This window comes from Tyto alba, unplaced genomic scaffold (assembly GCF_018691265.1).
Source record: "Tyto alba isolate M040663 unplaced genomic scaffold, T.alba_DEE_v4.0 Super-Scaffold_7, whole genome shotgun sequence".
NCBI lineage: Eukaryota > Metazoa > Chordata > Aves > Strigiformes > Tytonidae > Tyto > Tyto alba.
In genome coordinates this window covers 12,524,553-12,549,205 of record NW_024881328.1, presented here as the reverse complement: position 1 = coordinate 12,549,205, position 24,653 = coordinate 12,524,553, and the positions used below count along the sequence as shown (strand labels likewise).

Genomic DNA, 24,653 nt, shown 5'->3' with positions numbered 1-24,653 from the left:
GCAGAATACTGATTAGTTTGAATTTTTTAAGACCATTTCTTATGCCCCATCCATATGAAGTGTGGGACTTTTTCGACACAATGCCAAAAGCCTCCTACGAACAGCTAAGTACCTTCAGCATTTTTCATACAAAACCAAGGAAGGACTGAGGTTGCTCAGTGCTAGGCAGAATTTATCCTTCTTAACAATAAGGAAGCAAAAGACAACCATAAATCAGTCTGAGACTGATGACTTAGAAGGAATGCTCTGCCACAATAAGCCTACCTAGTTATCTAGGGCCCAACGCAAAGCATACAAAAAGTACTGGAAAAAATCCGTGCCTTGTGTTTAACAGGACTTGGAGCAGTAGCCCTTTATGGGGTAAAGGGCCTTTAAAATGTTTCCTACAATAATCCCATGAAAGGAAATTTCCTTGGACCAAAACAAAGCAACAGAACTTCTAAAGGACATAGAATGCACAAAAGATGATGAGAAAACATAATATGTGGCCAGGCAACACCTGTAACCTACTAGCAGGTTTAAGTATTATCTATCTTGTAGTATAATTCAAACATGAGCCTTATGTTGTGGGTTTTTTTTTTTTTTTTTTTTTTTCCCTTTGAAGTTTGTCCCTGACTATCCTTTCAGCCAGTGTGGGACTTTTCTGAGCTATCTGCGAGCTGAATATAATTTAGAAAGTGGAGGTTTTTGTCTTTGAAAAATAAAATTGAGTTTTATTTTTAAGGCCAACAATCCACTCCAGGTAAAGTTTCCCCAGTGATCAGAGCAGATATGTCCCTCCATGAGACCCTTGCTGCGTTAGAATATCAAAGCCAAAAATGGCAATATGAAGGAAATGTAGACCCAGACAGACTCAGAGTTGTGTCCAAGGACCACGGTAGCAAGTTAAGGAAAAGCTGAATTCTGACACTGGTCTGATACTCATGATATGACAAGAACATCCATTCCTTCTTAGATTAAATATAAATTACTTTTCACATCTGAAAGGAAAAAACTTATCTAGCAATGAATGAACAAATTGAGCACTGAATGAGACCTGAAAACCTTAAATCATCTCAGAGACAAAAAGCAACTGGAAAGAGGTGGGTTACAATTCAGAAACAGCTTTTGCAGTCTGGTCAGGAGAGGATTTTTGAAGTTTTCTCTCTTTCTGCACGTGCACTGATTTCCTGCTGTGATCTGTCTCCAAAAGCTGAGCATTTAGAGAAGCCTTAGCAGGAGCATTCAGAGTCTCAGAGAACTCTAATGCCAGTAAGTATTTGCTAGAGGGTCTGATGGAAAAAATACATGAACAGATAAGAGATTTGGAAAACACAATTTTAAATTTGGTACTATTTTTGGCAGGTAAAGCCACATTGATCTGCATCTTGTGGAAAGTTACAGTAATCCTCATGGCAACAGGGACATAATGAGTTTTAGGGAGGAAGTGGAGGGGACAGCTAAAGCTGTAAAAATGTTGAACACACGGCTTTATAGCCTGTCACGCATGTTCTTAACTCTGCTCTTGTTCTTCTCCCCACACTCCACAACTCCCAGAAAATATAATGGGATGCAAGACAGAGGAACTAACTCCCGTAATAGTGGCAGTGCAGCTTTTTAGTCCCAGACTAGCTAAAATACAGGAGGAATCCACCTCAGTGCAACAGCAACTACGTAACCTGAAGTAGCTCAGCACAGTACACAAGTCTAGGGAAAGGCTAGGTCACTATTGCTCCCACATTAGCATTGTATGTCAACCCTAAAATAAATCAGAAATGGTTAGTAGGAGAGGGGCTGTCTTTTTGCTTTCTGTGTCCCACTGAAGAATCAGCAGGTCCCATGTCAAAGACAGCTCCCTTGAGGAGGAGCGCACTTGATTGGCCCTTAGGTAAAGCAGATGAAATGCTTCAGAGAAATTATAAATGATAGCTTTGAGAACAGATTAGTTTCAGGCTTATTTTAAATCAGTGTTTTCCTACTTTCTGCCTTTTTTCATGGGGGGAAGGCAGGGAAGGGATGACTGCATTTCCAATTTGATAATCAAGAAATTAACTCATAGGTTTACCACAATTACTTTGTTTTCATTTTAAGCTTGTCTAGGGTTTTAAGTGGATTCACACAGACAGAATAGGGGCAGGCGTATCACTGAAGTGCTGTAGACAAGCACCACAGAACATTGGCAAACAAAGACAAATCTTTGGCTCCCAGGGATCAGAGTACATTTCCCACCTGGGGCAAGTTTTATTTGGTTTCAGACAAATTGAATAGTTCCCTTGGCAGCTGTCACTCAGTAGTTTGCTGGACAGCAGTGTCAAACTATTATAACTTCAGGAAAAAATAATTTGCAGATAACAAATACCAAATACAGGCTTGTTTGTATAAGGTGGGGGAGTCTGAGGGATGGGGATTGTAGATGGAGAGGGCTGATCATATCCAGGCCATAAAATGAAACACCCATATAAACTGATGCCAGGTGAGATTATAAAAATAAAGACCATAATACTGATTGATACTACCTCACTGTTCAATTTATTCATGGGATTCTGTCATTTGTCTTTGTTGCAATCTCTGATCTTTTAGACTCTCTTTGATCAGATCCTACTGCAGAATTATGACTTTCATGGACAAATCAGCTATGTCAAATCAGCACTGAGGGTATCAAATTATTGATATTCGCAAAGAGGGTGCTCCCAGTTTTCAGAGAGAACAGATCACCTCAACTGCTTACTACAATGTTCTTCTGATACCTTCATTATGAAAATTCTGCTTATGTGGAGATATACTACTCCCAATGAGCTAACACACACTTCTTCAACACTATCTCTGACAAATCCTGCTGGCAGAACAAGAATATTGGCCTTTGCTATCATAATTGCAGTCCCTGGCACTGGTCTCTGTGCTCTGCCTTTCAAGAGAAAGGGGTAGCATCTGCCTCCTCACCATAACATTCTCTGCCTGATGGGTGATACCGGTGACACCTCACTTATTTTTCCTTCAGCAGCAACAGTCCTTTCCTACACTGGTACACCTCTTCCATAACTTAGCCTCACTGCTCTGTACCACACTAAGCCCTTCTTGGTAAGGGCCGAGCATTAATACCTCTTTTTGAAACATGTATATTACTTTACATTTCACAGTCCTTAAGCAGCTAAGTTGCACACACTTCCAAGGGGGAGAAGAGGCACCTAGCTGACAAGAGCTTAGAAAAAAACGTGGAATCCATTTACAACCACCTCTGTTAAGTTCCAAGATTTAAAAATGAAAAGGCTTATAGCTGACACTGTCGTAATTACAGCAGGCTGAGATATTCACCTTTGACTGTGACCTGAGCACTGCAAGATGCCTGTCCTGTGTTGTTTTCAGCCAGACAGGTATAAATGCCATCATCTTCTGGTAGGGCATCTTGGACAGTCAATTTTGCAACTCCATCTTCAAAAGTGGAATGGGCATACTGAATTGGCTGCTCTGCAGACAGAAAGGAAGAGAATTGTCTTAATACATTAGCCACAAGTTTCAAAAGCACCTCTTGTTTTTGGTAAAATCTGGATGCCTCAGTATATAAAAGCACAGAGCCAAATCCCACTCTCTGGTGCACAGCCACTGCTCTCTAGTGACTACAAACAGCAGCAACCCAAGCACAAAGCAGAATATGGTTGTCAGGCAAACCTCCTCGTTGGGTTCACTGGGTGCTACCTTGAATAGCAGCAAGAAGAGAAAGGCTTATCTTTGTATTTTGAATAGATTCTCTTTCAGGCAGATAAGAAAAAAATGTCTTGTGTGTTTGCTTCAGACATTGTGTCCATCTTGTAATTTGCCTGAAACTAGATATTAGTGTTATTGTCTAGACATGCAAAACCTCTTGGGCATGGAGAAGCACTTGAAGTCCTTCATCAAGTACTCTGTAGTGGAATACATTCCAAGAGAGAGCAAAATCTATAATGAAGCCAAGAGGCTGATTTACACAAGCAGTCAATCTGCACTGCAGTATGTATAGTCTGGTAACAAACAAGCACAGCCTGATCTGTGGTGACATGACTATTTAAAAAGCTCATTTTAAGAAACTGGTTCCTTGAATTGGTTTGGAACATGCTTAAATGTTAGCATAGACTGTTTAAAGTTGCCTTGCTATTGTTTCAGGAACTGTCATCAATCTCAGCTTTACTTTCTGAAATGCTTCTGCAATCTGTTTTCCCAATATTAAATAGTTTCCACTACTGACTCATCATGGGTTGCTTTCCCAGTGTATGCAATGCTGAAGAAAGCCTGATATCTGTGCATAAACATCAGGCTGGAAAAAGAAATTAGGGTCATCTAAGAGAAGAGGGTGAAACTGCAGAGAAATTGTGCAGGGCTGAACCAGACATCTGTCACTTGGAAAATTGTGGTCAAAAGGAAAGATCAAAATTGATTTCATTGCCAGAATAATTTTAAAAGATTAGGACAAAAGCTCTGGGGTTTCTAAGAACCAGCTCTGCACTATGAGCAGGATAAATTAAATGATGGGACAGATTTTTTTCTCATGTCTGATTTTCAACACTAGCAAACTCAGAAGGGAGTCATTATCTATGCAGTATCTATCTGCATATGAAGTTTCATTCTGAAATACAAACGTGTGCCAAAGTCAGCACAATATAATATTTGCATATATTAGAAAATGTGCTAGATGATCTTGTTCCTTTACTTATAAGTAATCTGATTGTTAAATTAGCAAATATTCTACTGCATGAAAAATCGGGGTGAATATTTAATCAACCGCCCAGAAGACTCCAATTTTGGAATAAACTCTCTCCACCTTCTTCACAGGTCACATATTCTTATTACTGGTTGCTTTGATCTCTCTTTCACTCAGTTACACACAGACTGTTGTAACTATTAGGTCCAATCACATATTTTTTGCACGTGGGAATATTACATTCAAATATGTACATGCAGAGTGAAAGCCCAAGCAGACAAAGCTTTCTGTTAGAGGACATGGGGCACTGGACCGCCTTCCTGGTCTGACTGTAGAATATCTAACCTGACAGGGATCCTGGCTGGGATTCTGACACTGAAACTATTAATGGTGCCTAATGATGCTATTGATAATAATCGTATCAGAAATACACTCAGGATAAAAGCTGCATCATCAAGACCAGAACAATGTCTTTTAATTTCTGTTGTAAATAAGCAAATGAATACAGTAAGTGTTCTATGTAGAAAAAAACAAAAAAATGTGGTCTCCTTCACCGTGTCCTCAGATTTTGTCAGGGCATCCTCTTCTTCACTCCAGTTCCCAACAAAACCATGACTATTTTTTAGCACTATTCACAGAAGAGTGAATTCACTTACAGAACAGCCTTTTCATCAGACCCCAGAAAACAAACACAAGTGTATCAGTCCTGAGGAATAGCCTGCAGCAAGATTCCAAGTTATGTCCATTGTACTTATATTTTGATCTAATAAAAATAACTCTCCCGGTAGTGAAATGTTCCCTTCTCCAGGGGCAGAACAGTCAAATCTCCATGACAGCTTGGCAGAAGGAACAATAACAAAAAGTACCTTTCTGCTGGACTTTTATGCCAGAAGAAAGGAAATTTTCCCCTGGCCCATTTATTAAAAGCTTTCTGGACAGATCAGAAAGCTATCCTAAAACCAAACACTACTTAGAGAATTGTTACGCTAAAGTCATGGTCATACTGTTTTTAAATTCAGCAGAAAGAGGTTTAGTTCAACTCAGGGAAAAAAACTCACATGGAAATCCATATGAAAAGGAAGATATTTAAAATACAGTCATATAGGCCTTATTCCTACAATTTTAAAAGAAGGTACCAATAAATTATTTAAAGAAGCTAAAGTAAATTGGAGTTACATACTGAAGTATTGTCACAGAGAGCATGTATAAGAAGTTATTCATAAAGCTTTGGTGAGGCTAGAACTAAAACACAAGAAGTTTACTTTCAGGGAATTTTCCAGTAAATCAATGAAAATTCAGAAAGAAACTTCAAATAAAGGGCAGAGTAAGAGCAACAGGACAAAAGAACCACCTTGAAAAGGTTGAAAAAAAGCTTTAAATCATTAAAATAGGGAAAAAATATAAGAAAGAAATTGAAGATGGTAGACCTGCAGAGAAGAGTAAGAGCTCAAATAAAATCCATAGTTCAGTCAGGCAGCTCTTATTTGTGCAGTCTCTATGAATATGAAAAACCCACTCATCCTCACAGATGCTAAGAAGTAACTATAGACAATACACAGCATACATGATTTATTTTTTGTCTTTGTTGACCTGAAAGAGAGTGTCAATCTATATAATGGCTTGGAAGATGTTTTAAATTCGTATGTAGTCATAACTGGTAAAAATGTTCAGTATTTAAAGAATTACTTGTATGTAACATTGTACAATAAGTTATTGCAATTCTTCTAGTTCTCAGGTGGTGTGGATTCCTTGGAAACTGCGGGAAGGCAGACTGAACAGCATACAGGCTGTTCACTATCAAGGGCTGGCCAGCCTAGGAATGAGGCTGTTCTGCTTTTTTACTTTTTGTTTGTTTGTTCGTTTCTCAAATCAGCCTTCCGTTCATGATTCTTATGATTTGATAACTTGGTCTTTACATCCATTATTTCACTAAGACATACATACTTTTCTCACTATTTCTTTCAAAAATTAGTTCTAGTTTGTTATCATTGTCATGCTTGGAAGACAATTTGCATTTGATATTTTCTTGTGAACTTTATATGTCCTGTCTCATATGATTTTTATTTCTATGAAGTTCTGCAAAAGTGTTATATTTTGAACAGTAGCATACTTGCTCTCAGCAGATTGCTTCCTTTCTCTGTCGCAGCCTATTGGTTGTGAACATAAAAAGCTCTATATTCCAAGCATGGACAGCAGATTGTGATACACCTTTTTTAAAAACAAAATTTGTCTGCCTGCCTCAAATTATATGCTGTGAGTATACTGTTTTCTTCACATGGCCAGTTAATGAAAGACTCCATTATGTCATTTTACCAAAAGCATTGTTTATGTCTGCTTCGAATGTTTCAGAACCAGAAACACAACTTTCTCCTTTATTTGATAATGGATATAAATGAGAAGTTTGTAGTATCTAGCTAGCTGGTAGACAGGAAGGAAATGTTTGCATTCAAATGGATATCACAGTAGCCAATTTGATCCTTAGGTAAAATAATGACCCTAGGAATGTATATGGAATTATCAGCATTAGACAACTGTTTATAATCCATTTAAGTTTGTATCAAAATAGTATATAAACAGTTATGTATCACAATCAGATGCAAAACAGAAAAGCATTGAACTATACTGATATGGTTTAGGAGTCTGGAATGAAAGTAGTGTGCTTATGTCTTTAGAATAATATATGACATCCCTAATTTTTTATTATATTATGGTAGTTTCTTGTGCTTCTGTTACTCAGATTCATCACTACCTTTTGATTTAAGAGCAGAGGTAGTGCACTGTCTATTACTTTCAGAACCCTATTGGTTCTGTAAGGTAGTGTAATGTAATGGCCAGGTTGGATGAGGCTTTAAGCAACCTGATCTAGTGGAAGGTGTGAAAAGGGGAAGGAGGATTGAAACTAGATGATCTTTAAGGTCCCTTCCAACCCAAACCATTTTATGATGTCCAACTATCTGAAAAAAAAAAAAAAAACAAAAAAACAAAAAAACAAAACAAAACAAAAAAAAAAACACACCAAAAAAACCCCAACAAAACCCAAAATAAACCAAACACCTGCTTTTGCCTTCTCATGATATTGATCCAATTGCAGTTAGAAGCTTGAATGCAATATAAACTTGGTTATATCCAAATAGGGGCAAACTTATCCGAGATTAGTGAGAATAGAGGTCAGTGAAGAACAAACATCCTGAAAAAAGCAGGGGGGCACAGTGTGTACTGGAGGCCTACAGAAACATGTTGTTTATTGATCTCTAGGCTGTAGTTTTCAGGACCCAATGGTTTTCTGGTTAGCAAAGCAGAACATGGTTACATCAACGGAGATGCTGCATCTATGCCTGATGAACTGTAACACAGAAAGTCATTTGAGACAGGAAGATGCTCTGTATGTGGAAGACAATCAGATTTAACATCATTTGATGTTGATTAACATCATGATCTACACCATTCAGTGACTAAGGGAGCCCTTTATGAGCAGCAGGTTCCCTTGGAACATGTAGATGAAATGACTGACCCTATGGGTCGCGGTTCCTCCTTCTGTGCTACAAGACACAACTCTTGCATAGCAAAACAGTGATTCTACTCACAGGAACAGCAGAGTAGCCTTCAGACAAAGAAACAAATTATTGCCAATAGGAGAGTGTCAGAGCCTTTACTCATGTGTTTTGTGTTGTAAATAAAGCAGTGACCTTTCTGTTCTAGACTTGGAGCTATTGGGAAGGGGGACAGATCAGACTGTGGGAACATACCAACCTCAAGGTTCATTTGCCCTGCCACCTTTTACAGTTATCCCATTTACTCTGAAAAGCTAAAGAAAACCAGAGATCATGTGCAAATAATTAATTTAAAAACAATCCTGGAGGAAACATCTTTATGGCAAACTACGCTGTTTGTCTCTAAATCTGTCCTAAAATAGCCCAGCTGATGGAAGGGCAGAATTGGGCTTGGGTTTCTTTCCTATCGTAAAAGGCGATATACTGCACTTATTTTGCTTAGAACTTATTATCTCTGCAGGATCATGATGTCAACCTGTTACTCTCAGAGCAGAGGCCAAAGGAGTGAAGCTAGCACAGGACTCAGCATACGGTAGCAACACAGGCTTTGTTGTAGAGTGGTGAAAACCTGTTTAACAAAACCCTGGAAGGCCATCTGCGTACAATCTTGTCACCAGAGTCCCCTTCTGGTCACACTGGAAAACTGCAGTAAGACATAAAACTGCTCAAGAAAACCAACCTTCCTGCAGATTATGTGCATATAAACTGATTTTCTTCAAAGATTCTAGGGGATTATATTATGGTGATTTACAGTGCTTTGTGCAGTATTCACAGCCTTCCTATGTGCCGATCAGAGTGGCATTTGAGACTGTGGATGTGTGTGCAGGCCTGTATTGCAGAGCAGAGGGTTCCTTACCATTGAGAAGCCATGTGATCTGAGGCACAGGTACGCCTCCTACACAGCACTGCAGCACAAAGTCTTGCCCTTCACTCACAGTGCATCCTTTCAAGACACTGGAAAAGCATGGAGCAACCTCTTGAACTTTAGGCCCTTTAAAACCAAAATGAAAACAGTTCCTTTAACCCAAATTGACAAAATTATCTTTAGCACTTAGTGACTTTTTCTAGTTATGCTTAGGTGACATGCCTGGGCTAACAGATTCATTCCATGTAAACAAGCCAAAAAAAAAAAAAAATCAGAACTGTGGAGAAATGCTTTATTGGGAAACAGAAGTCATTTTGAGCAATGGACTGGTATAAAGAAGGGGTTCTTCTATAATCTACCAGGCAGGAGTCGCCAGCCCTCAAGCTACATCTTAGGTGGTGGTTTTCTATGCCAGAATCCACCATTTGCAGCCAATCACTAGAAGCGTATGCAACATATTACCAGAGAGCTCAGTGCAAAGAACAGGAAGGATAATTCTTCTCTCCTCTTGTCTGTCTTCTCCCAGTCCCTTTCCGAAATTTCCCCTGGTGAAACAGTGTGTCTTAAGGATGCAGTTTACAGGTCTCTCATGAGACTGAAAGAGAGCACCTTGGGCATCCTTGTTTAACCTCAGGCAAAGCAAATAGAGAAATGTTGCAAAAACGTGATCACAAGACCCTAAACCAGGTGAAAAGATTACAACTGAGGACAGGACTTGCTAAGAGACTAACAAATCTTTCAATCAGACCAGTAAGACAGTGCCTTCAAGCTCAAAATAGTTTGTCACTGGGGGGTGTACTTGAATTTAGTAGAATGTAATTCTCATTCCTTCAGTTTTCTTATTCACTTTAATGCACAGGATTGGTTTGTGCTTGAAAAGCATTTTAGATATGCAGTGTCCTATAGAAATGCTAAGCAACTCCGAAACAACTAAATGCAGAACAACAACAATAAAATGTTTGTCAACCTGTATTAAATACAAACATTAATAGAAAACCTCAGTGGAAAGCAGGCCTGTGTACAAAACATTCAGTGAGATGGTTTTAGCTATACAAACATCAAAAACAAAAGGTAAGAAGGGGAGCTGATGCAGACAGTGGCTTGCCAGCAATGCCACACCACATTAGTTACAGAGCTAGGAATCAGAATTAACCTGAATTGAGAAGTTGTAAGAAATTTTGTAGTCACTGCTCTCGAACAGCTTAGAAAAGCCAAGCAACAGTTTTCAAAGTGAAGATGGGCTCACAAGAGCTTACTTACTTCTGACAGTTAACGACCAGCTGGTGGAAGTCTCGCCTTCAGGGTTGAAAGCTGCACAGCTGTAAGATCCACTGTCCCCCAAGCAGGCTTTTTTTAACCACAGGCAATGAATTCCATCTTCTTCATACATTTGGATATCTTCTCCAGCTTTAATAGGTTCACCATCTTTGAACCATTCCACGTCTGGCTTTGGTTTCCCTGAAACTAGATAATCAGGTATTTGAATTTTTATGAACAGGTGTTCCCTTATAATTCCATTATTTGCCTTAGTGTAAATTAGGTATAATTTACACATATATAATTATATAAACCTTAATGAGCAAGCAATACACAAAACTATCTTCAAAAAGACACTCTGATATTTCTGATCTTCCAAAACCTCTTGGCCAGTCCACCTTTTAAAATGACAAATACTTGGTAGCTTGAAAAACCCCAAGCACTTCTTTCTGAAAACTGTTCCTCTAAGTGTCATGGACAGAAAGGATGTGATGAGATATTAGAGGAGAAGGAAAGAAACTTCTCCCCATTCCTTCCTATCCTGCTAAATTGTTTTCTCTGAGTACCGAACAGTACTTTGCAATGAGCATAAAGTGAAACGCAGGAGGTTCTGTCTGAACATAAACACATTTTTGCTTCGAGGGTGACTAAGCACCAGCACAGGTTGCACAGAAAGAATCTCCCTTGTGAAGTCCTTGTGGAGTCTCCCTTCCTGGAGATATTCAAAAGCCACCTTGACATAGTCTTGGACAGTCTGCTTTATGTGATGCTGCATGAGCAGGGGTGTTAAACCAGATGACCTCCAGATGTCCCTTCCAACCTCAACCATTCAGTGATTCTGGGTATTTTTATCCAGACTAAGGTCCAGGTGCAGGCAAAGCAGGTAGCTTCCTAGGACAGTCAACTTTCAGGGAGCAGAAGCAAAACAGCTGTGGCTTCACTGCCTGCTTTGCCTGGGTCAGAGCTCTAGAAAACCAGATTTGGCTCCTAGTAGTGCTGAAGGAGGTCTGGGCTTCATGGGGCACTTGCTATGATAAGAAAAGAGGAGAGATTAGGGAAGAATGCCAGAAAAGGTCACCCACCCCATCCTTCACTTATTTTTGGCAAACTTAGACTTCTGGGGCTTCAACCTTGCTGATGTTCCTTCCCAAATCTATCCATTTCATTATAGCAAGAGTGCTCTTCCCCAGAGAAAGGTACAGACAGTAAAAGATGGCAGGAATATCCACAACAAATATATACTGCAGGAAACCCTGCTGAATGGAAAAAAATACAAGGATATGGGACTGACTTATCAAGAAGAGCAACCCTTAGCTAGAAGTAGGACCCCACCTGATATAAGTGACTAGAAATATGAAAACAAGGAATTCCTCTTCTGAAAAAAAAAAAAAAAAAACCAGCCCCTAAATCCAGCTCCAAATTCGTAAAAAATTTAGAAGGGGGCAGGTTACCATTACACCCACAAATGGGACAAAAAATAGAATACCCATTGTATACACTGGAAAGCAGGAAATGCCCTTTTACTGTGAATTTTCTCTACTAGAAACTAGAAACTATTATTCAGAAATAATTCTCTTTCCTTCCCAGCAAAGAAAGAGCACATTGGAATTCACAAACCATTAGTGAAGAACAGTGGAGGTGGGAGAACCTCCAAAAGCTGGGGAAAAAAAATAAATCAAGCCCTGACGTGTCAAAAGAACCTGGATGTTTTGCAGTTACCACACAGACCCAGAAGCATGCTGAGCTCATAGCCTGGCAAGTAGAAGACTTCTCAAGGGTGTAACAACATTTCCATTGTCCATTGCAACGAGGAAGCAGAGATACCTATGAAAGCAACCCCGGTCACCCTTTGCAGAGCAGATTCTCAGGAAAGAGTTTCTTGAATTACTTATTAAAGCACACTAGGGACAGTCCACTGGAACTTCCCTACAGACACCTTGCCTTTGTATATAAGAGTTTGTGCTTTGGGTCCAAAGCCAAATAAAAAGGCATTCACTGGCTTCAATAAGAACTGAATGATCTCCTTGGTTTCTGTACAACAGGGACTACATTTCCCTACCAAAAAGGACCATGAATTAGTTAAAAATTGCAAAGATTTGAGATGCTCTGATGGAAAGCAATTCATGTTCTTAGTACTAATATACCTGAAAAATAAACTATTCAAAAGGTGCCAGTATCTTTGGAGTATTTTCTCCCCTTCTTGATCTCTGGCCTTGTGATATAAATTGTATTCTTTACTCATGGGGCAAGAATTATCAAGAAATGAAATAAATTACCATAGTTTTGTTGTGACTTTTTTTTTTTTCCTCCAGAGACATAAAAAACAATTTCTCTCTCACTTGTGGGAACACTTTAAAGTGTGAATGTTATTTTAAAGAGATAGCAGAAAAATGCTTCAAAATTATTTTCAACTAAAATTGTAATTAAAAAAAAAAGAAGTGATCCAAATCTATTCCCTGGATTCAGCAAAATGCAGCTCTCATCACCCTTCTGAGAGGTTAAAACATGGTCAAATTCTGCACAGCAAACTCTAAATCTCCCTTTTCATTCTGACTTTATCATTTCAGCTGTTAAGAAACACTCAGATCAGCACTGGTTTGACGAAATAAGAGGGATAAAAGTAAATGCCGCAAGGGAAATGCAGTGACTGTAGTTTCTTATCTGATAATTTTTTTGGCTCAAAGGCAATGTAACTAATTACAGTTCTGGAAAGTGTACCATCCATTTTCTCTCTTGCACCCTCATATAAGAGGCCCTAGAACTACCTCATAGAAAGAGCGGCGTTGAAAGAGCAGCATCTGGGAAGCCCCAGATGTGAGAAGGGGTAGACACTATGGTGTGGAATGATTTGAAAATTTCATTGAGAAGAGTACTGTGGAAACAGCATAAGATTCTGCACCTATTTCCAAAATGCTTTAGGAGGAGGACAACTTGCAATGAAGGAGGAATTGCTTCCCCACTTCAACACACAGAAGGGGAACTTGACTAACCCCAGAGCTCTGATAAATTTTATCCCTTTACCTTTGCTCCTGAATTTAATCTCCTGGCCTTCTGACGCTTCCAGGCTCTGTGGACGGCTCTCAAACTGAGGGGGAATTCTCAGAGGCTCCCTCTTCTCCCCCATTACAGCCTTCTGGGCTCCAGATCTGTTTTCTGCTTCTCTACTCCTTGGACTGACTTGCCCTGTCAGAGATGGGGTTTGTTGAGCTGACATCAGGGGTTGCACAGCCCTTTTCCTGTCTTCACCCTGTCTGGTGAAAGTGGCCTGGGGTTCTGCCTTTGGTTCTGGTTGCACTTTGACAGCTTGTAGTGTGATGGTGCTTGAAGTTTTCTGCAAGACCTGAGATCCCTTTTTTACTTCTTTAGGTTCTTGAAGAGACACTGCATTGCCTTCTTGGTGCTGTCCCTGCTTACTGTCTTTGGCTTCTCTGGCGATGTAAAAGGTCTCTCTCTTTGCTGACACCCTGTCTTTGGTTTCAACCATGAGTTCAGTGCTGCTGGATTTCAGCTCTTTAGCAATTCCATTGCTAGTTGGCTGTTTGAATTCTGAATTTTCAACGGCTTTACCAGCAAGTGTTGTTGATTTTGATGACATGCTGAAGGAAAATGATAAATTTACAGATATATGACACTGTATAAAGACTAATTATTATTATCAGCAATGTTATAAATGTACAAGCCTTTAGGAAGAAGGTGAACTAATTAACATTTAGTTTTCTTCACACAGATTAAGAACATGGATGAAAGAGGTGAAGTGAAAAGCTTCCTAGAATGTGATCAGTGCTCAGACACTGTCTCAACTGGAGTTTCTGGATACAAATCCACTGCTCAGGTTCTAACATGTTTTGTGAGTTAGACACTAACCTTGTATACGCTGCCTTAGATGGCAGTTATGCGAGACTCTGGTATGACCATGATGTAACACTAATTCATGCTTTAATACATTGAAGCCATGTATAAGTATAGCTCAAAATGCCACATAAAGTAGTTTCCTAAAGGGAAATGAAAATGTAAATTGTGCAGTGAATTTACTATTTCTAATTATGGTATCTTGTAATTCAGGTGATTTCAGAAGAAGACTGATCAGGAAACTTGACTAAAGTCTAGGGAGGGGAGAGAGGGTGTTGTCAAAAAACCCCCCAAACCAACCGATTGGATGTAACAATATCTGCTATAGTTTCATTAGGAAGAGTTTATCAGATTTACAACGGATCTGCTGCTCAGTACTTTGGGGGCACAAGAATAGCTAACTGGAGACTTGAATTTAAGTTTCCTCGACTGCCCTGACTACTAAGCTACTACCTGTAGAACACTGTGTCTGTGTCTCACACTTCCAAAGTATTATTCCAAGGCAGAATTAGAACATATTTGAAATATGGAAAGTAATTTCTAGCCTAGCTCTGGTTTGCTATACTATACTTAGTGCCACTGACTTATTCTCTCAGGAATATTCAGGATATTTATTGTGCTACTTTCTTCAGCCAGAGTTAAATGTACCAGAGAGAGCACAGCATTTTCAGATCTGCTTAGCAGTGGACATGGAGTTAGGACAATGTAAACATGCCATTTTGAAATCCCGTCCAAGGCATGTGAGGACAGATTAAACACCCTGAAGAGTGTAAAGCAACTGGTCTTCATGAAAATGTCTTACACAGTCAGCTTAGAGCATTTCATTCCTGCATTTTCTACTCATGAAGAAAAGCCATTCAACAAAATTATTTTTAAAAAATATAGTCGTTTAACTTTAAAAATCTTGATAAAGCCCTAAAATATGATTTTTGTTTGTTTGTTTCTTGTTACTGTACCCATACTTTTATATGTGTTTTCAGACAACAACAAAGGCCATGGCCATACCACATTTTGCTTATGACAGCAGAGTAGCCAGCTCAGTACTGACAAGATGCATGCCGGTTTTTGACTCCAGAAAGGAAGTTTGACCAATTGGTACAGAGTATAATATCTCCTCACATGGTTTTTGTTCAGATTATACAAATTTGTCTACATGGGAACAGTGAGCTTAAAGTCATCCAAATTTTGCTTTCCTGAACTAGACCAGAACTCTGTGCTTCATAGTGTCGCCACCAGTTCCATGATTTCCTAGGAGTCTACCAGGATAGCTGAATTTGGCAGTAAGAAAGAATCTCATTCCAGGTAAACATTTTTCTAACTTCCAAATTAAGACTGACCCAAAAAGAATTATCATTTTGTGAGGAAGGCTTATGCAGTAAATGTCAAAATTGCACTGCAACTAAATATTCTAAGAAAGTACTCCAGTAAAAGCATACCATGGTGTCTGAGCATATGTGTCAGTCTTATCCAGACCTGAAATAAAAGAAGAACAGGTAACTTATGCATACAACACTGTACATAATTCCATATATTTGAAAGATTTTAAGCAAAGAACATACATAAGAATCTTCACTCTTCATATTTGAAGTCAGGATTGACTATCACCACACCTGAAATTTTGTATGGACAACAGCAAGCTGCTCAGCTGAAACACAAAGATGTCTTGGTCCATTCTAAGACATTTCTGAGGCAACTAAAATCTCTGGTCCCTTGAGAACTAAAGATTATGTGAGCCTCAAAGGTTCCTTGTTGGGGGAGAGAAGTAAGGAAGAGATTCCAACTGGGAGGCAGATCATCAAATCTTATGGGAACTCCACAGAACTTGTAGAAGTGGACAAAGACAAACCATCAGTACTATACCTGAGCATGCCTACAGTGAAACTGCAGCTGTCTGCTGGCTAAAACACAAAACTGAACTAACAGTAGTAAAAAAATCCCATAACTTGAGCCCACCTATGAACTTTTACCAACTCATTTGCTGTGTAACAAGCAATATCATGTTTAACCTGAATAACACAAAAGCTAATATATCACATTTCTTCACTTTGCAACACCACCAGGAAAGCTGGGAACATGGCTGAGCTACATTCATCTGCCAAGGTACCTCATCAGATGGGCTGATATAACTGAGCACACACTTGCCCATAGTCAGTCTCTTAGTTCATATGTATGTAATCCTCCATGCATTCTACAAAACCTTGACAGTATTTGTTTCTCTTGGGGGAAGCATGAGATAATAAATTGTTGGGAGGAGAGAAATACCACTCCAGATCAAGTACTAACCACCTGTCTCCATTTTTCCCTAGTTAACACTACAGGATGCAGCTTGTTTTCTCCTGGTCAGATCAAAGTTGCATCTACACTGCTGTCAGCTGTGAGACTAGAAACTACAGTAGAAAGACATGTAATAATGAATTTGCAAGATAATGAATTTTGTAAGTCATCAACAAATACTCCATTAAAACACTCTCAGAGTCTTCGCCTCAGGAAAAAGACAAAAACATGTGATGGACGATACCCTGATTTCCACTGTGTTTTGCAAGCAAAAATCCACATCTAAATGCTTGGACTTGCTGCACTATTCAGAGTGACCAAAATAATCTATTTACACAAACACAAAAGTTGCAGTGAGAGAGGGAAATAACCCATTGACTTCAATTCAATAAACTTGTCAATAAACAGTAACAGAAAATCTTCACATAAAAATTAAAGCTGAAAAGAGACTGGATAAATGCAGGAGAGGAAGCTGAATAACTACTGGTAGCAGACAAGGCAATACCCTGCAAACCTGACAAAATAACATTTCTCCCCCTCCCTCTCCACTTTCCACTATGGGAATTTGGGGAAAAAAAAACATATCACCTCTTTAAATAAGATTATGTACATATGAGTATTGCATGGATTTAAAAGAAAATGTAGTAATTCTGAGCCACTTAATCGCCTGCTATCATCTCACAGAAACTCCTATGACCTGATTTAATTGATAATGAAAGAATTAAGTATTATATATTGTGGTTAGGTAAGTGGAATCATCTGATTAGTCAAGTACATTGCAAGAGAGTGCCCTTTTTACTGACCTGTACTAATCCAAGAAAGAATGCCTGCATTATTCAGAGATGTGGTCAGCATCTGAAGCAAACATATACCACAACTGACTTTGTGACCCCGGTTCCACATCATCTCCCAAGGCAGATGTACCCATTACACAACAGAAACATCACCGCTTCAGGGAGAACAAGTAAGGATCAAGTTTCACGTTTAAAAAAAAAAGGCTTTTTGAACAAAATGGCCCTTTCTATAAAACATCAGTTGAATAGGCAAGCTGTAGAAGCTCCTTCTACAGTGGTTTCATCAGACTGGAGCTTACAGCTTTAAGAGGTAAAGACTAGTTGTGGTTCTGAGGATCCCAAGTGTAAATCATCTTGTTATTTATATTCTTGATATCTTACAGAGTGACAGCATTGATGTAAACCCAAAAATCTTGCATCAAAACATTCACTGCTGGGTGGCCATGTAACCCACTGATCTTATGACTGCAGCTGAAGCTATCAGCTGTTGATTTAATTATTTAATTGGGTCCAGTGACTGCTTACCCACTGACTGAAAAAAATCCCTCTTTAGTGTGGTTGCTGAAGGCTGTATGATTTTGAGGCTGATGCAAAGGTCACCCTAAGAAACATCAAACTGCAAAATGAACTGTATATGGTAATGCATATATGGAATAGAACATCCTAAATTATTTATACAAAGGCATTTATTTCCTTTAAGAGCAGTGAAATGGGGAGGGTTGGGAGTTGAGAAGACTGAATTTAATCTTATTAAGCTTGTTTTGATCTCTTGCAGTTTAGAGTAATGCTCCTTTACTTTCCTGGTTCTACAAATATAGGAACATTTTTCTTTCCCAAAAGGGAGCTGGTATAAATGTGCATCTGGTGTTGGTATTCAACAAATACAAAATTAATTACTGATTATAATGACAAGTGCAAGATTTCCATTTGCTAAAATTAAAATCTATGTTCAAAACATAGGGAAGTCAAAATCACAGTAAAAGTGAAAATTTGGTTTGAAATAGAGTTGTTACAAAGCATTAGGATAGCCTTTTTCCCATTGAACCAACACAACATTTTCAGCTGTAGCATGCTACTGTATCACAGTATCATTTAATGAAGAGATAAGATAATGGGAAAAAGTGAATGCTTATACTGAGAACACAACCAAAGATATTTTAAAGGAATGTCTGTGGTTCACTTGTGCTCCCTCCTGTAAACTCTTTGCTGTACCTTGAACAGTGAGCTCTGCAGACACAGATGCCTTCCCAGCGCTGTTTACCACTGTGCATGTGTAAATTCCTGAATCAGCAAGCTGAGCATTTTGGATTTCCAAGATTTGGATGCCTGTTTTCTCAAACATGTTGAAACGTTCACTTTGCTGCAACTGAATATCACCCTGCAAATATCACAAGACATAGTAAGACAACTAGCTATTGGTAAGAGAAGGAAAACAAGAAATTTTTTGGTAAAACATCAAGTCAAAATGCCTTTCTCCTACCTTTTAGCCAAATTCCTTCTATGAATAATACTCAGATGGTATAAACAAAAAACTGTGTCCAAAAGTTCTATAATTCATATCTGCAGGAGGCTGTTTTTCCCTGCATTTTGCCACCCACTCCTCTCAGTTTGATTTTGGCTTTTCTTTATTTACTATATTCATATTACTAGAAAAATTTCTTTTCACTGTATGTGGGCTCAAACCAGTTTTCTGTTCATGTTTGTTCTAAGAAGTCAAACATCACAATTCTAAGCAGAACCTTCCAAGTTGGGGAGTAGTCCTCTATCCCTCTATAGCTTATTTATGCTGTATCACCCCAGGAACTGGAAAGAATTCTGCATAAGAGGACCTCATCAGTGGCCAGGTGGGGGTGGCAAAAGGCAATAGGCATACATTAGAGAGACACTGCTGCAACACAGCTCCTTTGCAGTGCTACAATGGAGTTAAATCAAAAGGTACAGCTTTGAGGAAGAAATGTGTGTATTCCTGTGCTCTCTGTTACATAGATTAGATGATGAGAATGACAGTTTTTGCCTTTAAATTCTATGAAATAATTGACCAACGCCTAATTTGTGAGCAAATCAGTGCTTCTGCTTCAGCACCAGACACTAAAGAAGAGTCCCTTGCTATCAGGCACGACAGCTTTTCCTATCTTAAGTTGAGGGAGGAAAAGCATACAAATCTACGATTTGTAGGGCTTTGGTCAGTAAACATTTTGGAGACACTACAGTGTTTTCAGACACTGTCATTCCTGAAGTGTCTATCAAGTTACTGCTATCTGGGTGCTGTAAGTCCTATTTGAATAAAAAAGCCTAGTTGACACCAGGGGTTTGACGGTGATACAGTTGAAGCTTTTGTTCTTTGCAACTTAACAAGTAAGAAAATGAGAAAAAAAAAAAAAAACACCAAACAATAAGCAGAGTAAGACATTTACACAAATGTTTATTCATTAGTTCTGAACAGTGCAATTTTAAATGTTTATAAAGCTTCCATGCTGCATGGAAAGTGGTCATGTGTTGGCTCTACACTAGCCAGATGTGGTCCAGCAGCCATGTAAGTTCATTTCCATGACATTGAGGCAGAGCTGAAATAACTACCACTCAGCAGGACCCTGCAGCACCATCCTGACATGACCAGAAGCATTGTGGGCCTGAGCTTGTTTGCCGCTAGCCAAAGCACATGCATGACTACCTGTTAATCTGTGCCTTATGAATAGGGATGCAAAAACATACTTCACAACAACCTGCCAATAAAACTCTGATAAAGAGCAACAACACATTTGCACTTTACAGAGCATATGAATTATTGAAGGACAGCCTCATGGTGCTCAAAATAGGTACTAAAATAATATTATGGAAGCCTAAAGAAAATGGATTTAACCAAAAGCAATGGATTGAGGATAAATTCAAGAGAGTGGACTGGGTGTTTTCAGGCCAGTAAAGGTATGACTACTGAACCTCTGAACAACACACCTATGGTATTTTACAGAATAATATGCGCAGACCTGCAAGTGTTGAAATATGTTTTTTACAGACATAAACATGAACAGAACCCATGGGCTGCTAATAACGAGAAACTGTTCATACTTCATTCATTAGATCAGATAATGAATGCCAGATTATAGAACAACACGTACAGTACAACCTCTAACAAACTGCAAAAATGTGTATGAAGAAGTACCAAAGCTTAGATCCCAACTGCTCGATTGCTAGTCCCTACTTGCTGTTTACTACACAGCCCTGCACAAAGAGAACTGCATGACAAATCTTGTTTTGCACTGAGTTGCATGGCTGGAAAACCTGAGCGAGTCTGGTGGGACTGGAAGCAGGCTGCTGTGGAGCAGCTGCACTGCAGACAGCCTAGAGAGCCCACAGGCTCAAAAGAACTGATGGCACCTGGAGGGAGAAGCAGGCTCTAGATGGAGCCGCCAGCTGAAGGAGATGTCTTAGTGAGTGCTTCCACAGCTTGTTTTCTGAGATGTACCCTAGCATTCTTGCATTACAGACATTTTCTTTTTTTTTACTATAGATAAGGCAAGTGTTTGTTGAAGGCTTTAGGGGAGTAGGATGCCAACAGAGCAGTCATATATTTGCTCTTCCAAATTAAAGAAAGTAATTGTAATTCTCTAAAATACTAATAGTTTCAGTAAAAATGGCCTAATCAGTGTGATATTTAATTATCACCTGAAAGCTCTCTCCTTAGTAACAAAAAAAAAGTGGTTGGAGATCATGTGTATGCCCAAAGGGGGCACTAGGACTTAAATCTTCAACACTTTTTAAACAGTCTAATGGATTTTAAATATTGCTCATTTATAAAGCTTATTTTTTGTAAAGGATAGATGCTCACAGTTTCCATTTTTAATGCAGATCTGAAGTTAACATCTCAGATCTCCTTTATTTTATGTCAGACATTTTTCTGCTATCATTGTTTTAGCAGAGGTCAGACTGAAACAGCTGAACTGCTGTTCATCTGCTTTGGACTATTTTTTTTCTAATTTGCAAAAAATAATCATGCATGCCCAAACCCAATCATATCTGTTAATTCCTAAACAGAAAATTTTATTTTCAATTCAATTTAATTTCTTTGCAAATATCATCTTCATTCTAATGTACACATAAACCCCAATGTGGGTGATACAAAAAAGGCAGTTTATGACTGACACACTGACGTGGAACTTGGGAAACACAGCTGTAATTTTCACAGCTGTCAGACTTCTCTGTAACCATAGTCAAAGCATTAAATCCCTGCAGACCTTCTCTATAAAAAAGAGATGGTGACAATATTCACATTTCCCATCCTTTGTCTATTTCTCTTGTCTGCTTAGTAAGATCTTTGTGCAAGTATGTCCCACACTTGTTATTTTTATAATGGAACCTGGATCTTGTTTGGGGCTTTCAGATGATTATTTTTGTAAATATATTTTCAACAATAAGACAGATAAGGTGGAAATTTGTATTTAGAAGGAACAATATTATCTTTTGTTACTTTATTAAGCATAAAAATGAGGAAGAATATGGTTCTCCTTGTATGTAAACTCGCACCATAATAATTTGCAGTGGCAAGTGCACTTCATCTTTTCAAGTCACAACATTTCAAAAGAGTAAGAAAACATTAATTATTTTGGAAATCATACCTTAAACCAAGTTACTTGAGGCTGAGGTCGTCCTGTTATTTTACATGAGAATTTGCCTGTTTGGCCTTCACGCACAATAACTCTGTTGGGTTTTGTAGCGAACTTGGGTGGACTCTCTCCCCAGATGCTTGGCCTGTGCTCCACAGATGGAACAGTAAGTCTTCCCCTGGAAGGCAATTGACATCATGGTTTTACAGAACAACTGGAAGCTGTTGTGGTTAGAGCACACTTCAAGCAGCGTTTTAGACCAGTGGTCTGCCAACAAGGATATGTAATTGGTGGTAACCAGGATTGTAGTTACACAATATTCTTTTTTGGCCAATTGTAGAAATGGGAATCCTGGTGATGACTGCTCTTGACTGCTCATGCAACTGAAGAGCATGATGCTACACACCCTCAACCAGCATATACATAACTCGTGTGACAGATCCAAGGGACAACTTCAGTTGCTTATAAGCAGAGCTGGACAAACCAAATGATAGGAAGCGGAATGTGTTAGTTTTTCCCATTTTCTGTTTCTTAATTGACTCCTAATTATTTGTGCATACTTGTTCACTGTTCACAGTTCTTTATCATGTAATTTGTTTTGACACTGAGTGCAAAGACATAGTAATTTCTGATTTACGAATCAGCAACTTGTTTTTGCGACATTTCTGACATGTCCTGGTAAAGATTTTTGGTTTGGGGAAGGCTTCTGTTTGGAATCTCACTCACTACAACGTTTGCAAAGCAAACATGAAATAGGCACAAAGTACACCCATCACAGGTGAATGTCAATTAAGTGTAAATGCCCAGCTCTACTTACATGGATGATACAGCTAGGAAACAACATGTGGAATGAAACTAGGGTGACATCAGTGACTGCAGTCCAAAGCCCTCAGTTACACAGCCATAAAACATGAAACATCCAGCAGTATTATAGGAAGAAAAAAAAAAAAAAAAAAAAAAGTTGCAACTTCAGGTCTGTTAATGTCAAAGGGAACACTCACACTTTGCTCTGAAGCCCTGATACAGCAATGACACATATTAGCAGATGGCAGATGGTGATTTTTATTTTTTTTTTTTAACCTTTAATTTCAAGCAAACTGAACCATTTTTAAGGCCTTCTCTTCCAGATGGCATTTTACCACATGCAAGTAGGATGTGTCAATACCTCACCATTTCTGCCAGGTGTCAGATACTAACAGAGACCCCATCGCCTTAGTCCAAGGTGCTGCCAAGACATGATGGTTGCCATATAGGCAGCTCGAGGTTTCTAAGTAAGAGATGATACCATAATGAAAATATTTACATGGACAAGAGGACCAGCAAAAAGTCTTGGGAGAGAAGGGTGACTGTAATATGCTAAAATGAAAACCACTTCATCATATGATTAAATGTCCGATAGCTTTTAATGTCATCTTCCTTATGCTAACACTAAAAAGCATAAATGTGTATTGAAGAAGCCTTTTAGTGACCATCTTTAGGTGGTGTTTCTATATTTATATATCTATACACGTATACAAACGCATTAAAAGAAAATAAACTACTAGCTAGCCTGCAGCGTTATAGCTGTTTCCTAGATATACACAAACTGAACTGTATTTCTCTTTTTCTTTTCCCTCCTCCCTGTTTATGTAAGGCATAAACTTTCCATACCATACAGTTATTAATACTGAATAGGAGTAAAACACATCAGAATGAAAAATGGGGACAATCACTCTAACTCCGTGCAATGCAATGGATTAGGATAGTGCTTTGGAAAGTCTGAATGTGTAACAAAACCTAACAGCAACCTTGACTGTCCATTTTTTCTTTGATTATTTAGGATGTGTATACTTCTGTAGCACATTTGTGATACATACGTTATAATGTAAAATCCTTCCCGATTACTGTTTCACTTACTTTTCACTGTTGTAATCTCAGTTAATTTTAAAATTCAAAACATATATAAACAATATTCTTATCAATGAAAAAATTAAAATCTTCAGTTTTAACTGTCTGTATTCTGGTCACTAACATAATCAGAAACATGTATATTTGTCTACATCCAGAGTGACTCCGTCTCAGGGATATAAATCAGAAATAATTCTGCTTAAATTCAAGCTACATATAAAGAAATTAATTCAGATGTTAGAATTAGGCTTGGAGCTTTTTAAACAGTGGCATTCACTTAGTTGTAAATGCTTACTGAAGTGCAGAAAGTACATGGCAGCAAGAAGGCTCTTCTGTGTGCCAGTGTAGATCACCCCATCGACCCATTCTTGTTAACAGTTACTCCAAACCATTTTTGCTAACAGTTATTCCAAACCAGAACAATTCTTTCTTCTGGACTACAGTCTACCCACTGTGCTGCTTGGAAATACTTAAATTATATGTGAGAGAATGCTGATTTCAGCTGCTTTTATTTCTTACTGATGACTTAAAGCAGTGTTTACTCTGGCTTTATAAAGAGACTGTCAGGTCATGGAAGATGTGGGGAAGGATATCTGAATATCAGAGATCAGAGACAAGAGGGTGCAGTATTGCAGATACCAGCAGAGTGTTCTGTTTTTATGCAGATTAATTCCTGTCAGTATGAGGGAGAAGGAGCTGTACCAAGATACTTATGTCTTCCTGACAGCCTCAATCATTTTACTAACACAACAGCTCTTATAGTAGCTATTCTGCTTGGGATAAATGGAGATTTGGGCTTAGAGCATTTGAGTTCACAAATATCAAAGTGTTTGTTTTCAGATGTTACTGTAGTTGACACTGCCCTGGCTCTGAGGGCCCAGCCATTCTTGCTATCCCCATCTCACAAGTGTGAGAAATCATGCC

General features: G+C 38.7%; 1 protein-coding gene across 7 annotated transcripts in view; it reads right to left on the bottom strand.

The window, feature by feature from the left end:
* The window catches only part of MYLK (myosin light chain kinase), a 218,262-nt gene that overhangs the window by 100,667 nt on the left and 92,942 nt on the right, over positions 1-24,653 (bottom strand). For 4 of the 7 annotated variants that reach the window (XM_033003371.2, XM_033003368.2, XM_042784279.1 and 1 more), the window contains 7 exons: positions 21,855-22,020; positions 18,454-18,619; positions 15,610-15,646; positions 13,346-13,920; positions 10,328-10,531; positions 9,059-9,193; positions 3,292-3,444 (listed from right to left, as the gene is read on the bottom strand). In XM_033003371.2, the coding sequence (XP_032859262.2) occupies positions 3,292-3,444; positions 9,059-9,193; positions 10,328-10,531; positions 13,346-13,920; positions 15,610-15,646; positions 18,454-18,619; positions 21,855-22,020 (1,436 nt within the window). Of the gene's footprint in view, positions 1-3,291; positions 3,445-9,058; positions 9,194-10,327; positions 10,532-13,345; positions 13,921-15,609; positions 15,647-18,453; positions 18,620-21,854; positions 22,021-22,659; positions 22,677-24,653 lie in introns of those variants that run through there. The other 3 variants (XM_009976545.3, XM_033003369.2, XM_033003372.2) reach the window with 3 other exon arrangements.